Source organism: Protopterus annectens, chromosome 4.part0 (genome assembly GCF_019279795.1).
Source record: "Protopterus annectens isolate FY-2018-M chromosome 4.part0, PAN1.0, whole genome shotgun sequence".
Classification (NCBI taxonomy): Eukaryota; Metazoa; Chordata; order Ceratodontiformes; family Protopteridae; genus Protopterus; species Protopterus annectens.
The window spans coordinates 607,122,723-607,140,202 of NC_056733.1; the positions used below are offsets into that span (position 1 = coordinate 607,122,723).

Below are 17,480 nucleotides of genomic sequence, written 5' to 3' on the forward strand. Positions count from 1 at the left end.
TTTTATATAGGCAAAACTAATAGGACACTGAGAGAGCGAATCAGAGAGCATATTTATGCCATACACAAGGAAAATACTAATAATGCTCTAGCCAAACACGTTCCTGAGAATGGACTTAGACACGTTTTTAAATTTAAAGTCCTGGAGAAATTACAAAGGACACATAGGTTAGGTAATTATAAAAATAAGTTAGAGGAACTAGAAAATAGATGGGTGGTGAGATTGCAAGCACACATTCATGGGTTGAATGAAAAAATCACATTAAAACCATGTTTGGCAGGACGACCCTTAAAACGTTAGTTTTTAAATTATATTATAGGATATATGTATATATATATTTTTGATATAGATTTTTGACATAGGTTTTTGTATAAGTTAGATTTTAGACACATCAGTTTTTAAAGAAGTATATATGTTTTTAACTAATTGAATTCTTAAGAGTTTCAGCAATGCATGAGTTAACCTGAGTTTCATTTAAAATCAAATGCTTTAATTAATTAATTGTAATTAGCACATGACTTAGGTTGTATATAAAGAGTGTGTTTTAACACAGTGATTCATGAAGTCTGATGAAGCGTCATTCTTGGACGTGAAAGCGCTTACTTTTGGATCCTGTTTTTGTGTTCTACAATAAATGGTCAACCAGCTGCAGCTGTCTGTGATTTTTGCGATATTTACGATTTAACACAGCTATTGGTGCACTCTAGTTCTTTTGTTCTCAAATTACAGGGTACACAAAACAAGACTTACACAGAAAGACTGAAAGCCCTGTCACTGTATTCTGTCTCCTACAGGTTGCTAAGGAGTGACATGTGCCTGGCTTACAGGACAGTCTGTGACCCGGCCCTGATGGAAATGCTACACATACATAAATCAAACTGCAGGAGGGTCACTTGCTCCAGGGATCTTAACCTAACCTCTGACATGTAACGAACTGAGAGGCAGGAGTGAAAAAGAAAAAGCCGCTCAACCAACAATGCCAATACGTTTATTATGAGACAAGTGTTAAGCGCTTTCAACTGCTAAAATCAGTCTTCTTCAGAACACATAAATTAAAAAAGAACTCAGTATAAATACACTGATATCTTAATTAATTGGCAAAAACGCGCCAAAATTCTAAAAGCAACAGAACAAATTATTGCATTTAAAATGGAGTGAACACATTTATACAAAACTATATAAAAAGCATTCAAATGAAATCCAGTACATAATAAGAGAACATGATAAAATAATTTACTAATATTATATACTAAATATTTGATACCATAATAGTTAGACACAATAATAAGTGTATGAGTATATAAATGTATGTGTATATATTACTCTAATACTAAAAAAGGTTTAATACTAATGTGATCGTTGATGCCAGGAAATCTAGTGGCATCAGTAAATATCTGCCATTTACTTTAAAGTAATGCTAAAAACATCTTCCAATTCCCACCACAAGGGGAACATATAACCTGATCGATAATGGCAAAAACAAAATTGTGTTCGTTCCCTTTATCTATAATATGCCTAGATAGAGCATTGTTGCTGTCATGCTTCTTTATACTATAATAATGCTCATATATATGTTTTTTAAAACAATGTTCTGTTTTTCCTATATAATAGGCAGGGCAACATATGCATGTTGCTAGATAAACCACTTGCTTGGTGTTACAGTTTCCATTCCTACACTTAATAATTGTATGGTTAATGTCTTGAAGATGAATACTGGTGACTTCGTTGATATATCTACACTGATTGCAGGAGCCACACTTCCTGGTGCCTTTAATATAATCTATCCGCTGTTTGATACTACCTGCTTTTTCTAATAATTTCTTCAAATTAGGTGCTGTCTTATACACACATCTAGGGATATGATCCCACTGCTGGCCTATATTGTGGTTGATAAATACATCCCAATCCCTCTGCAAGATCTCCTTAATAGCATGTACAAAGGGGGTATATGTCAAAACACAAACCCTGTGGGATGATAACTGATCATATGGGTTTCCTCCAGACAAATCCTTAATACCAGAACAATTCTGCTCCGATTTCCCTAATAATGGAATATATTTATGTCCCCACTGCTTAAGGACATATTGAGTAATGTCCCTGAGCATATATTCAGGATACCCACGCTCATGAAAAAGATGAAATATGTTGGATATCTCTACCTCTAGCATCTCGTGTGTAGAAGTCATCCGGGCTGCTCTGATGCATTGCCCCTTAACCACATTACGAAAAATATGAGGTGGATGATTGCTTGTAAAATGAATATAATCGTTTGAAAAAGTTGGTTTCCTATAGATACTAGTGGCAAATCCTTCATCATGATGACTAACCATAACATCTAAATACGCTATTTGTTTGACACTATAATTATGAGTAAACTTTAAAAATCCCGTTGTCCCATTAAGAAAAGTCATAAACTCATCAATCTTATCCACAGGTGCCTTCCATAGTATGAACAAGTTGTCCAAATATCTAGCATAGAACTCAATGTCCACATAGTATTGACTTTTAAACAGATATTCCAATTCCCATGATAACATCACTAAATTCACAAAAATGGGTGTGCATGACGCTCCCATTGCGACTCCCTGAGTTTGTCTGAAATATTCCCCCTGAAATGCGATATAATTATGATCTAAAACTAATGACATCATATCACAAATCAGGCATATCTTGTCCCAACTAAAACCCGAAAATTGTCTTAAGCTGTTGGCAAAATATTCCAGTCCAATATCCTTGGGAATGCACGAAAACAGATCGACAACATCAATTGTCAAAAAAATTAAATTAGCACTCCATTTATCTTTACTGAGTTTCCTTAAGAAATCCCACGAATCCTTAACTAGATGTGGGATCCCATTATACATATGTTTAAGCCATCTGTCAATCAAAACACCAATATTAAATATTTTTGAGTGTGAACCCGACACTATTGGTCTAAATGGTGGGTGTTCTATTGATTTGTGAACCTTAGGAATGCCCACCATTTTAGCTAAAATAGGAAATTCTTGTTATAAAAGAATATATCTCATAAGTAATCCTACTATCAATAAGATACTCTTCAAGGGTCAGATCTATTCTTTTGTATCCGATATTGATCTGATTGATGGATACACTCTCATAGTTGCCTGAGCCATGTAAGATGTTATGGAGGTGTGTGTTGTACTCATGAGTATGGAAAACCACAACACCACCCCCCTTGTCAGGCTTCATAATTCTGATATTCTTGTTGCGCATATATTTATTGAGACAAAGTCTTTCTTCAGATGTTAAATTGTCATCATATGTTAGTACATTATGTTTCCTATTATGATAATGTAACCAGCAGATATCCTTACAAACAAGGTATTCATAATTATTAACCTGTGGATGGGAATTCGGAATATATGTGCTTTTATGTTTGAGTTCAGTTCCCCCCACCTGTCGTTTGGGGGCATCATCTTTATCAAATTGCAGAGCAAGGTTTAATCTCCTGCAAAATAATTTAACTTCCTTAATGTTATCCACCAAGTTTATTCCGGTGGTCGGGATAAATTTCATCCCCTTGCTCATGAGATTGAAAAAAGCCAAATCAATTTTAGTGTCTGTATAATTATACACATTAAATCCATTATGTGTAGTCAAAATGCTTCGATGCTGTGTTGAACTAAAATTGGCGATATTATCAACCAATTGATGATTCAAAACTGAACTCATAGAAGCTGGCCAATCCTGGGGAATGCTAACATCTCCCTCAGCATCACAAAGAGAATAACTATCTTTGTTCATCTCTTTTGTACATTCCATTGTTGACGTACATTTCGGGCAGGAAAAAATCTGCCCCCCTGAAAATTTTCATCCCTATACCTTTTGACTGTTTCCTATAATTATTGTCACTATGTATAACTGAGTCCTATCTGATGGCCAAATGAAGGCTCTATTATGCTTATATAACTCCACATCTCGTGCCATTTTTCTGTTTTTCCTATCAAATATGTTCTGAGCCTTATTGTCAGCTATTGAAAACTGCTTACTATATAAATCCTTCCACATGTCAAAATCTACATGCTTCAAAATATTGTTGTTCATACATTCCAAATCACTTGCTAATGTTATGAGTTTTTCATCATGAAACTTAATTAACAACTTAATAAATGAAAAACCAAACTTATCAAAAAGGTCACTGAATTCTTTCCTAGTGTCAAGACTATAACTAATACCTAGAGGTAACTTAAAAAACCTAATCCATTTGGGTACAATATTTGCTTGCAAACATTTCGACAGATATGCAGTATCAATTTTGGTATTTTTAAATACAATCAATTTTTTACCAAAATCAAAAATCAAATCTTTTAACGAAGAAGTGACTTGTCCTGAATACTTTGATTTCGTAAATTGGCCCTTGTCAACATCACTAAAGTCATAACTTTCTCCCAAAAACTGTTCGATGAGACATTCATCTTGACCACAATTAGTGTTCCGTTTTTTAAGTTCATTCAAAGCATGTTCACTTCACACATATTTACCATGGCTAGGACTAGAAACCTTATGAGAAACAGTACCTTTTAAAACGGTGCCCTTGGAAACTGGGTTTTCCTTCCCTTTGTTATTACCGTATGTCTTAACTGAAGGAATAACCTTAGAATGTGTACCCATGCGTTCAGCTTCCTGTCGCATTTTGCCAAAACTGAAGTCAAAAGTAAAATCCTGTAATGATGAATTATGGACTTGCTCGTTCCTTATAGGATGTAAATCCAAAATGGGTGGTGAGGGAAAACAATCGGAATGTGCACCAAACTGTTCATTTTGTAAATCAATGGTACTGACATGTATTCTCTCCATTTCCCTCAATAGGACAGGAAAATCTCTATCCGGCGTGTGTAACGCTGTACCAAGAGGCTGTCGGATGACCAAACCTGTGGGTTCACAAACGCCTGGATGAACAGATACAGCTTCTGTGCCAATAGTGCTAGGAGATCGTACTTTCTCCACGTCTTTACTGGCAGTCACTAAATTAGTGACTAAAATTAATAACTGATGTACTTCTTTCTGCAGAGCCGTAACATCGGCTCGTAGGTTACCCAATTCGTCTATGGCTCTGGGAGAACCAACTCCGTCGTTAGACAATGAAGCTAGCTGATTTTCTTCAATACCCGCCATCTCAAAAGAACAACTGCACCACAACTTAAGCACACAGCAACTATGTAACGAACTGAGAGGCAGGATGAAAAGAAAAAGCCGCTCGACCAACAACGCCAATACGTTTATTATGAGACAAGTGTTAAGCGCTTTCAACTGCTAAAATCAGTCTTCTTCAGAACACATAAATTAAAAAAGAACTCAGTATAAATACACTGATATCTTAATTAATTGGCAAAAACGCACCAAAATTCTAAAAGCAACAGAACAAATTATTGCGTTTAAAATGGAGTGAACACATTTATACAAAACTATATAAAAAGCATTCAAATGAAATCCAGTACATAATAAGACAACATGATAAAATAATTTACTAATATTATATACTAAATATTTGAAGCCATAATAGTTGGACACAATAATAAGTGTATGAGTATATAAATGTATGTGTATATATTACTCTAATACTAAAAAAGGTTTAATACTAATGTGATCGGGACCCCACATCTAGTTAAGGATTCGTGGGATTTCTTAAGGAAACTCACTAAAGATAAATGGAGTGCTAATTTAATTTTTTTGACAATTGATGTTGTTGATCTGTTTTCGTGCATTCCCAAGGATATTGGACTGGAATATTTTGCCAACAGTTTAAGACAATTTTCGGGTTTTAGTTGGGACAAGATATGCCTGATTTGTGATATGATGTCATTAGTTTTAGATAATAATTATATCGCATTTCAGGGGGAATATTTCAGACAAACTCAGGGAGTCGCAATGGGAGCATCATGCGCACCCATTTTTGCAAATTTAGTGATGTTGTCATGGGTATTGGAATATCTGTTTAAAAGTCAATACTATGTGGACATTGAGTTCTATGCTAGATATTTGGACGACTTGTTCATACTATGGAAGGCACCTGTGGATAAGATTGATGAGTTTATGACTTTTCTTAATGGGACAACAGGATTTTTAAAGTTTACTCATAATTATAGTGTCAAACAAATAGCGTATTTAGATGTTATGGTTAGTCATCATGATGAAGGATTTGCCACTAGTATCTATAGGATACCAACTTTTTCAAACGATTATATTCATTTTACAAGCAATCATCCACCTCATATTTTCCGTAATGTGGTTAAGGGGCAATGCATCAGAGCAGCCCGGATGACTTCTACACACGAGATGCTAGAGGTAGAGATATCCAACATATTTCATCTTTTTCATGAGCGTGGGTATCCTGAATATATGCTCAGGGACATTACTCAATATGTCCTTAAGCAGTGGGGACATAAATGTATTCCATTATTAGGGAAATCGGAGCAGAATTGTTCTGGTATTAAGGATTTGTCTGGAGGAAACTCATATGATGAGTTACCATCTCACAGGGTTTGTGTTTTGACATATACCCCCTTCGTACATGCTATTAAGGAGATCTTGCAGAGGCACTGGGATGTATTTATCAACCACAATATAGGCCAGCAGTGGGATCATATCCCTAGATGTGTGTATAAGACAGCACCTAATTTGAAGAAATTATTAGAAAAAGCAGGTATATTAAACAGCGGATAGATTATATTAAAGGCACCAGGAAGTGTGGCTCCTGCAATCAGTGCAGATACATCAATGAAGTAACTAGTATTCATCTTCAAGACATTAACCATACAATTATTAAGTGTAGGAATGGAAACTGTAACACCAAGCAAGTGGTTTATCTAGCAACATGCATATGTTGCCCTGCCTATTATATAGGAAAAACAGAACGTTGTTTTAAAAAACGTATATACGAGCATTATTACAGTATAAAGAAGCAGGACAGCAACAATGCTTTATCTAGGCATATTTTAGATAAAGGGAACGAACACAATTTTGTTTTTGCTATTATCGATCAGGTTATATGTTCCCCTTGTGGTGGGAATTGGAAGATGTTTTTAGCATTACTTGAAAGTAAATGGCAGATATTTACTGATGCCACTAGATTTCCTGTCATCAACGATCACATTAGTATTAAACCTTTTTTAGTATTAGAGTAATATATACACATACATTTATATACTCATACACTTATTATTGTGTCTAACTATTATGGTATCAAATATTTAGTATATAATATTAGTAAATTATTTTATCATGTTCTCTTATTATGTACTGGATTTCATTTGAATGCTTTTTATATTTTTTTGTATAAATGTGTTCACTCCATTTTAAATGCAATAATTTGTTCTGTTGCTTTTAGAATTTTGGCGCGTTTTTGCCAATTAATTAAGATATCAGTGTATTTATACTGAGTTCTTTTTTAATTTATGTGTTCTGAAGAAGACTGATTTTAGCAGTTGAAAGCGCTTAACACTTGTCTCATAATAAACGTATTGGCGTTGTTGGTCGAGCGGCTTTTTCTTTTTCACTCCTGCCTCTCAGTTCGTTACATAGTTGGTGTGTGCTTAAGTTGTGGTGCTAGCCTCTGACATGACATGAACAGGTAATACTGATGAGACAGATACATCTACCAGAGACTGCCACTTCTCTGGAAAAAGCTTTCAATTCATGTGAAACAGGGCTCCTCCCTGATCCTCTTCAAACGCAACCTAGATCAATGGATGGGTGACTGTGAATTCCCACCTGGGGAAGTGCCAGTGTCCCTCCTGGACAGAAGAAGTATGCATTAACTACCATAGACCCTTACCTCTGTGAAGTTCACTCACCTAACCACTGACAACTGGGGCAACTTGGGATAAATATGGCTAAGCTTGTAAGGGTTCTAGGGCATTAGCCTAGTAACATCCTATGAACCTATGAATCAGTCTCTCTCTAAATGGAGTTCTCAATGACTATAATGTTGGGTTGCACAGTGGCTTGCCTTATGGACTTAGACATAGTGGCTCCATGAGATGTGGCTGCATGGGTTGATGTGGGTGTTGCTTTGAAAGAGTGCATTTGAGGCTGCTGAGGGCATTTTTATGGGTGCTTCAGCTTGGTCTTTGGGGTTTAGGAGGGTTACATTTAAGTGCTTTAGCATATGTGGGTTTATGCGAATGCTCATGCTGTGTATGATGGGTGCAGCACGTATACTACTGGCAACCTGATTGACATTCGGAGTGCTTTTATGTGAGAGCTTTACCTCCAGTGACATTGACATAAAACTTGAAGGATTGTTCAAAAAGAGATAAAAAAAAGTCTGCTAGCAGGATTATCCAGTTTCCCTGAATTTGTTTGGAGAGACTCATGAATACAGATGGGATCAACAAGCTCTGGATCTGGAAGGGGTGTGTAGATAGGGGTCTGAGCTCTGTGCTCCTCCAGCCTTGGAGCTTTAGGGGCTGACTTTCATTGCCAATGAATTACTATGCCTCTTTTTTGGATTTGACTCTGAGTTTTAACGGCATATCTGAAGCCTTTTTGATTTTGGTATTTCTGGATCCGGTGGCAGGAGATTCTTGATTATTAACTTATTTCTACTGTCCACCAAGGGTCTAGTCCCAAAGGCAGCACATACATGATCACAACTAGCAGACAGATGAGCCACTCCTATGCACACCACACACAAGTTATGCAGATCATGTGGTGGAATTTTGTGTCCGTATTCACAGCATTTCATTTCTAACTAAGGGGACAGGTGCATTATGAGAGGAGAATTTCTTAAAGGGACTCACAGTCAGAGCACCAAAACTGCTGGGATGGACATGACAAGAAGTTCAAGAACTCTGATGCTGAATCGGATGTGCTGAATGTATAGGATGTGCTGAATGTATAGGATCAGCCAATGTGTACTTTAGACAGCAAAGTTAAACTCCTTCCCGATGCTCTGCCTCAAGAGAAAACTTATATAATACAGGATACACAGACTTCCAACTTGTTAAGTTCTGGGTGGCAATCCAAAGGCAATAGTTTAGGTGACATTCTTGTGGCAGACACATATGTATGTTAATAGTGGGAATTAGTGCAAGGTAAAATGGAACTGCTTCAGACAGCACAGATTGCCAATGTAGACAACTTTTGTTGTAAGCAAACAGGAAAGTACATGTGCATGTCTGTGCGTCAATGAGTGTGAAAGAGCACTGGAACAGTGTGTGTGTGTGTGTGTGTGTGTGTGTGTGTGTGTGTGTGTGTGTGTGTGTGTGTGTGTGTATATATATATATATATATAGAGAGAGAGAGAGAGAGACGTGTGTATGAATCCCTTGGGTAGTTGTTCCAATAGCATAATTGAACAACATGTAGTCATGCACATTCCTGTATAATAAAATTTCCTTTTGAGAATGTGCACGACTATGAATTGCTAAGTCGTAATGGAGAACAACATAACACTTCACTGTAGTGCAAACTGTAATGCAGCAACTTATACTATAAATACTAGTCCATGTTACATACATGATTAAATGGTCTAAAAACAATGTTATGGTTAAAACATGTATTTAATTTATGCAAATGTACAGACTATGTAGAAAATATGGACAAATGTTATGAAGATGTGATGTAATATTATTTGGATACAATAAAAATGATGTTTACCAAAAAAAAAAAAATACCTTCTCAATGCTCAGTTCTTTCACTGCTGAAGTAACAATTTCACTGATGACATCAGCATGTTGATGAAGCTCCATGGCAAACATGTTTTCAAGTGTGAAGGTTTCAAGATTCATTTCAAAACTAGTACCAGTTCTAGCCATAAGCTCCTTCCAGTGTCTAGGAAAACAAAGTAAAATTAAGAAACAAGCATCTTGATAATGCAACTAAGCTAGGGCACAAACACAATACTTATACATAAAGAGGTATAGCAAGGACTGATTGCAAACTAATGATCTTCGTCAAAAGAATAATGCACAGAATCATCCAGTTTCACAGTTTTATTTATTAAGGCAAATCCTTAGTCAAATACTGGGTTGCAATTAGTAACTCCACTAACTGACCATCAGTTCTCACCAGACTCCCTTCCCTTTTATTGTGTGCGGGGCCTCACTTTTTCCATAAATCAAACATATTGATCTATACCAGGCATATAAATTATGCTAACCACACAAATAAAGCAGCACAGACGTAAAATGCATCCTGGGTTCGTTGTCTCTCTCTCTCTCTCTTAACTACTCTAATTCTATCTATGAGTATAACTACAAACATACTTGCTAAGGATACTACTGAAATCATTTTCCAACATGATACTTCTACATTTCAATTTCCAGCTTATCCTTGACACAACATTGATTTCTGCCTCCTGTAATTTTCTCCAAATCTGAGAAACATTGTTGGTTCCATTACCTGACAACATAACCCTGCAAGGCTTATATAGCAGCATTTGATTTAGTGCATTAAAGCCCCTCCAAAGTTCAGAAAATCCTGCATCAAATATATATATAAAAATACATATAAAAATCCTTTTAAAAAATGGATTTCTTCATAGCCGAGCTTTTTCTTACTCTGTTTTGTCAGTCTGATAATTACATCTCTCAGTAACTATGATATACAAGGACTTGACACAGACCTGCTGTATTTGTTAAATTGTCCACAATATTATGTTTCCAGTTCTGTGGTGTGCAGCCCTAAAATCCTGGCTATGACCCAAATGACCCGAGTTTGAGTAGCAGCTCAAGAGCTGGAATAGCAAGGGAGGGGTGGTGGGAATTGTGCAGACTACATTAGCTCACCCACCCTGGGGTGGGGGTTCATGATTGTCAAAATTGGTTACTTTGCTTACATGAAACTGGAAGTTTGCATAACAATAAAGACCAGCAGACCAAGGGACATAGGACAGATGTTCCCAAGCTTGTGATGGCAGCCCTTGGCTGTGCATGTGTGGGAGCAATCAACTGCATAGGAAAGGTGCAGGAGGTCCTTATGGTGATGTAGGTGTCCACAACAGCTACCAGGGGAGGGGTTAGCACCTTAAATTAACCATACTTATTGTCCAGGCTCTACATGATGAGGTCTATTGCTGGGAATAAAAAGTATAGCTCTTGGTCCGAGTTAGGAGGAATGGTCTCTCTGAGGTCCCAGTTTGGAAGATTGGCAAGACTAACACAGATAAGAGAATGACAAGTTCTAGAATAGAGGCAAACTCAGCGGAGGAATGCACATGGACAGGAACAAAAACAACCCTCATAAAAGAATGAATGATGGCCCCTCTGTATGGCTCATAGTAGTGGCTCAAGTCTAAATGGAGAGGATCTGATGGCTAGCAGACATAAGGTAAAAAGTGCATAGGTTCATAGGTAGGTACTAAGCTATCTGTCTGAAGGCATTTAAAAGCCTAGCCAGAAAGTGTTGGCTTTCGTCGCTCCCTTAGATTAGTTCCCTGTGCCTCTGTCCAGAACAGCCATTGATGTAATCCCCGGGGTATACTTTCTGCTTCCCATCCACTCGTCAATGTTTCTCTTGAAGAGGGTTAGCGAGAAGCTCTGCCTAATGTAGATTGGAATCCTGTTTCAGAGCATGGGAAGTCTCTGGGACAGGAATCTATCCCTCCAGCATGTCCTGTTTATTGTTGTGGTGAGGATTAGATCCCTAGAGCATGTGGCTCGAGGGGATATGGTTTTCTTTAGGTGGAGTATGTCCTTCAATTCTAGGTTAGACATGGCCTTGTATGTCAGGCAGAGATCACCTCTGAGTAGGCGGTATGCAACCAAGTACAGCTGGAGTTTCTTCAGTCAAGCTGCATAGGGCATCTGTTTGAGGCCAGTGATCCTCTTGGTGAGGTACTTCTGTGGTCTTTCCAGCTGTTGCAGGTGCCTATTAAGGCACATCCCAAATGGGGCATTGTACTCTATGATGGTCTGATGACTGATGCATAGAGGGGCACAATGACCTCCTTTGATCTGGCTGCAAACCCTTTTGTGATTAGGTGGGCCACATAGAAGGATTTTCTAACCACTTTGGCAATGTGATTATCAAAGGAGAGGTTACTATCTACTTGTTGAAAATAAAACAACAACAAAAAGAGTTATCCAATAAAATATGTCACTTCAAAGCTCTCTCCTTTCCCAAGTGGTTAAATGTGCCACTAGGCTTGCCTACCTGCAGCTCAAGAGTGCACAGATAGAATCACTTCTAGGATCAATGCACATAAACTCTTGTTATCATGAATGAGCTTGCCAATATCGTCATTTCCTCCCATCCTCCTGGGGATTCTACATCCTTAAAAAATTTCAAGAGACATTTTGTTAGACATTTCAGCATAAAAATATGCCTCCAGTGATACCGCCTTAAGTGGCATAGTACCTCAGCTACACAAGTACACATATGTTAGTAAACATATAACAGTAGATGCTTGTATGATCACTGCAGCAGTCGCCTTAGGTATATGGGTTACATCCTGATAAGGATATAATATCTATCCAGCTTCCAAAGCTTTAGGGCACCTATCACAAGCCCAAACCGATAGTCACAGTGAGACAAGTTTGGGGGCCAAGCCCATCAGAGTTTTCATACCAACTGAGAGGAGTAAGACAGGCCAGAGGATAACTCTCACAAATATTGTGGAACCAGAGAAACACTACTCTTAAAAGGTTCATGTTTTTGTCTTGGCACCCCAATAAGAAAATATTTTCCATTTGCTAATATAGGAATTCTTAATATCAGGTTTTCTTGACTTCTTTAAAACTTGCTGCACATCATCAGAAAAGATGTGCCTAAAATGTTTTAAGACTCTATCATCCATAAAGTTAGTTGCAATTATTTTGAGTTGGGATATATTAAACACCCCCTGTCTTGTATAAGTAGGTCAAGACTGTGAGGAAGCTTGTGGTAATTTGCCCTTGACCATTTCCAAAAGAAGGGAGGAAAAAGAAGTTATGTATGCACCATAACATTCTATCTGTGTTGTCCATTTTCATTCTTCCTTAATGGACAGGTTCAGATCTGACCATTGGATCTAACTCGGCCACTTTCTACAGAGTCTAGGATCCTAACCTTGAGCTCCTTCCTTACCCATAATGCCCTTGAACATTACAACACCTCAAATCGAGTTTGCTGCTATTATATATTATATATATATTTTATTTATTTTACATTTGTTGACCGGGCTAGTCTAACTGGATATATGTCCATTTTCAGTAGAGGCCCGGGGAGAAAAGCTCCAAACTAACCACAGTTATAACAAGGTTAAGGATTACAGTAAACTAGCTAACAAAATAGTAAGTAACTAGGTAGTGGATTACAATAAAATAGTAAATATCAGTTATATCAAATACGTTGTATTATACGTAAAATGACAAAAAAACAGAAAATAGGACATGACTCTTCAGAGAAGTAAAATACTTAAATGTTACAGTAGTTTTACTGTTCACTTTTCATTTATGCTAAACAATATTGTCTAGATTAGAGTAGAAACTGGGAAGTGGTAAAAACAGAGATGAAATTCTAGTCAGGGTTACTACAAGGGCATAGCCAAATTAAAAAAAAAAAAAAAAAAAATATATATATATATATATATATATATATATATATATATATATATATAAATATAATAATAATACAACAGGGAAGTGATGGATGAAAGATCAGGAGCACAAACAGGAACTATAGTTCCTAACCACTCTTCCGTTCCTGTCTCTTCCAGGGTTAAGGACAGAGGGAAGCTAAGGAAGAATGAAAATAGACAAAACAGATGGAAGGTCATGGTGAGTACATAACTTCTTTATCTGATGTTGTCATTTTCATTCATTCTTCAATGAATGGGACAGAGTCCTCAGCTACAGTAACCTTGGGGGGCCCTCATGGAAAGATGTTCAGAGCACTGCAGAACCAAAGAAACTCAATTTCTGGAAATGATGTCCAATTGTGTGTAATGTGCAATAAACATATGAGTTTTAGACCAAGTGGCAGCTGCATAAATATTGTCAATACAGGCTCTTGCCCAAAAGGCTGCTGAAGTAGACATTCACCTGGTTGAATGTGCCTTCAGTCATTTAGATAAGGCTATTGTGCCTTCAGTTGTTTTAGTAAGGCACTACCTTTCAAGGAATAAATATAGGAAATACAAACTGTTATCCATTTAGCAAGGGCAGTTTTAGAAAACTGGTCTTCCCATTCTTATGTTAGAAAAGGAAACAAATAGCTGTTCAGAATTTCTGTATGCTGTGATTCTGTCCAGGTAAAAATGCAATAATCTATGTACATCAAGAAGATGTAGGGTGTATTCTCCTTTATTTTCAAATTTAGGGAAGAAAACTGGTAAATTGATGATCTGATTGATATTGGTTTCAGAGGCAACTTTTGGTAAGGAAGAAGGATTTGTGCATAAAGTAACTCTATCTTTGTGAAAAGCCAAATAAGTTGGTTTTGAAGACAGTGCTTGGAGTTCTGATACCTGGCTTGCAGAAGTTATACCTAAGAAAAACACAGTTTTCCAAGAAATACTTGAACTCCACCTTAGCCGATGGTTCAAAAGGGGAGTTTACTAAGGCTTGTAAAACCATGGTGAGGTCCCAAGGTGGAGTGGTATCCTTTATTGGAGGTCTAAGTAAAAATGTGCCACTAAGGAATTCTTTACACAATTTAGATGATGCTAAAGAAGAAGCATTATTCCCCCTATATGACAGTTCAAGATGGCTGCAAGTTGAACTTTAATAGTGTAAAAAAAGAAGTTGTGTACTCACCATAACGTTCCATCTGAGTAGGTAACTTCATTTGTCAGCAACCTGTGGGTATCGGATCCGATCCGGATCCGAGCCAGCAGCTTTCCAAGCTAGAGATCCAAGCTCCTCCCCCTTACCCATAATACCCTGCTACCTCCCTCCAGTCCTCAGATTGAGTTTGGCCTATTAGCACAAAATACCAAAGAAACAAACCACCTGAACATCCTAACCTGATACCAACTAGGAGTACAACAACAATCATTCAGGTGACGAACTACAGGTTAGGGGGACGGAGGGGGGGGTCGGTTGCTGACAAATGAAGTTACCTACTCAGATGGAACGTTATGGTGAGTACATAACTTAAGTAGTTAACTTCATTTGATCAGCAACCTGTGGGACAGAGTCCCCAGCTACCGAAAACTTGGGAGGTCCTCATGGAAGGATATTCCGGAGCACTGCAGAACCAAATGATGCCCTCCCCCTGGATATCAAATCCAACTTATAATGTGTAATAAAAGTATGAGAGGAAGCCCAAGTGGCCGCAGAACAAATGTCATCCAAGGGCACCCATGACCAAAAAGCAGCAGAGGTAGCCACAGAGCGGGTAGAATGTGCACAAACTCCCATGGGCTCAGGTCGACCAGAGATTTTGTATGTGAGCAAAATGCAGTGAGAAATCCACCTAGCTAGAGTTACCTTCATCACTGGTTTACCCAAAGATGGCTTAGCAAAGAAAACAAAGAGCTGCTCCGATTTTCGAGAGGCAGCCGTTCTATGCAAATAAAAGCGCAACTGTCTATGCACATCTAATGAATGGAGTCTGTGCTCCCCTTTGTTCTGGTAGTTAGGGAAGAAGACAGGCAGCTTAATGGATTGGTTGATGTTAGCCTTGAAAGCCACTTTAGGTAAAAAAGAGGGATTAGTCCTGAGGGAAACTCTGTCTTTATGGAAGACAAGATACGGAGGTTTAGAACAAAGGGCCTGAAGCTCCGATACCCTTCTAGCTGAAGTAATAGCAATCAAGAAGGCAGTTTTCCAAGACAAATACTTTAAGTCAACCGAAGCTGCAGGCTCAAAGGGGGGACCAGTAAGAGCCTGGAGGATTAAGGTTAGATCCCACGGAGGAACCACATTCTTTACAGGTCGTCTTAAAATAAAGGTACCCTTCAAGAAGGTCTTGCAGATCTTAGAGGAAGCTAAAGGACCAAGATTGTCTCCGATGTGGAAGTGGGAAATAGCCACCATCTGAACCTTCACAGTTGAAGAACTGGCCCCCTGATGAAAAATGTGGGATAAAAACTCAAAAACTGCTGGAATGGGAGCCATAAAGGGATCCAAATTCCTATGCCCTGCCCAGATACAAAAACGTTTCCATTTACTAGTGTAGATTTTCCTGGTAGAAGGCTTATGTGCAGCCACCAGGATGGATTTAACTGCGGATGAGATACCGGGAGTCCTAGCCACTAACGGAACTGGATCAACCAAGCCGAAAGCTTGAGGTCGTCCAGGTTCGCAGTTTTCAATCCTGAAGGATGAGAGATGAGATCCGAAATGTGATCTAAGATCCAAGGAGGAGCTACTAGATGAGACCGCAGGAATGGGAACCAAGTTTGAAGAGGCCAGAATGGGGCTATGAGGATAACTCTGCTCCCCAACTGACGAGCTTTCTGCAAGAATTTTGTCATTAACGGGAGAGGAGGATAGGCATAAAGAAGACCGGATGGCCAAGCATGAACCAAAGCATCTCTGGAGCTCTCCCCCAGTGGGGGGATTAGAGCAAAAAACTTGCTGCACTTTGCGTTCGAAGGTGACGTGGGCAGATTGCAGCAAGGTTGACCCCATTTGAGGAAGATCCGTTTCGCTACTAAGGGGTTCAGAGACCACTCGTAAGGTGAGAGGATAGTTTGAATCAGTTTGTCCGCTAAAATGTTGGACCGACCTGGGATGTGCGTTGCTAGCAGAAAGCAGTTGGTGGATATCACCCACTCCCAAACTCTCATGGCCTCTCGGCAGAGAGGGTAAGACCTGGTTTCCCCCTGTTTGTTGATGTACCAGACCACTGACATGTTGTCTGAATTGTAATAGTCCCTAGAGGAAGAAGGGCATGGAGAGCCTGCAATGCTAGAAGCACTGCCCTCATCTCTAGAACACTGATATGCAGAATGGTCTCTGTTGGAGTCCACGTGCCTTGGACGGTTCTTCCCATGCAATGCCCCCCCGCCCTAGGCGAGAAGCGTCCGTGGTCACTGTGGCTTGGGATAGAGGCATCAAAAAAGGGCGTCCTTCCCGAAGCTCTCGGGAATGGAGCCACCAAAGCAGAGATTCCCTGCAAACCCTGCTGAGGGGAATAGGGGAGTACAATGGATGTCGAAGGATGGACCACTGGACCTGTAAGGTCCATTGAAGAACCCTCATATTCAAGCAGGCTAGGGGTGAAAGGTTGATAGTCGCTGCCATCGACCCTAGAGCCCTCACGACTAATTCCGCCGGTGGGGCTGAAGACTTTAGAAGATCCAAGATATGGAGAGTTAGGTTGCGGAGTCTGTCTGACGTCAGAAAAGCCTTGGACTGAAGTGTGTCTATCCTGGCTCCTATGAAATCCAAGACCTGAGCATGCTGAAGGGACAACTTTTTGTAGTTTACGGTGATCCCCAATTGGTGGGCCAAATGCAGGAAATAATCCCTGGCCAAGCATAGTAGATGCCTGGTGGGAACGGCGAGGAGCCAGTCGTCCAGGTAAGGAAAGACCTGTATTCCCTGAAGCCTCAGGTGGGGCGCTACAACTGCCATGACCTTGGTGAA

General features: G+C 38.9%; 1 protein-coding gene across 1 annotated transcript in view; it reads right to left on the bottom strand.

Annotated features, from left to right (window-relative positions):
• The window catches only part of DNAH10 (dynein axonemal heavy chain 10), a 5,879,077-nt gene that overhangs the window by 3,401,693 nt on the left and 2,459,904 nt on the right, over nt 1-17,480 (bottom strand). Inside the window, exon 27 of the mRNA XM_044069759.1 lies at nt 9,639-9,795. Within this exon, the coding sequence (XP_043925694.1) occupies nt 9,639-9,795 (157 nt within the window). The remainder of the gene's footprint in view (nt 1-9,638; nt 9,796-17,480) is intronic.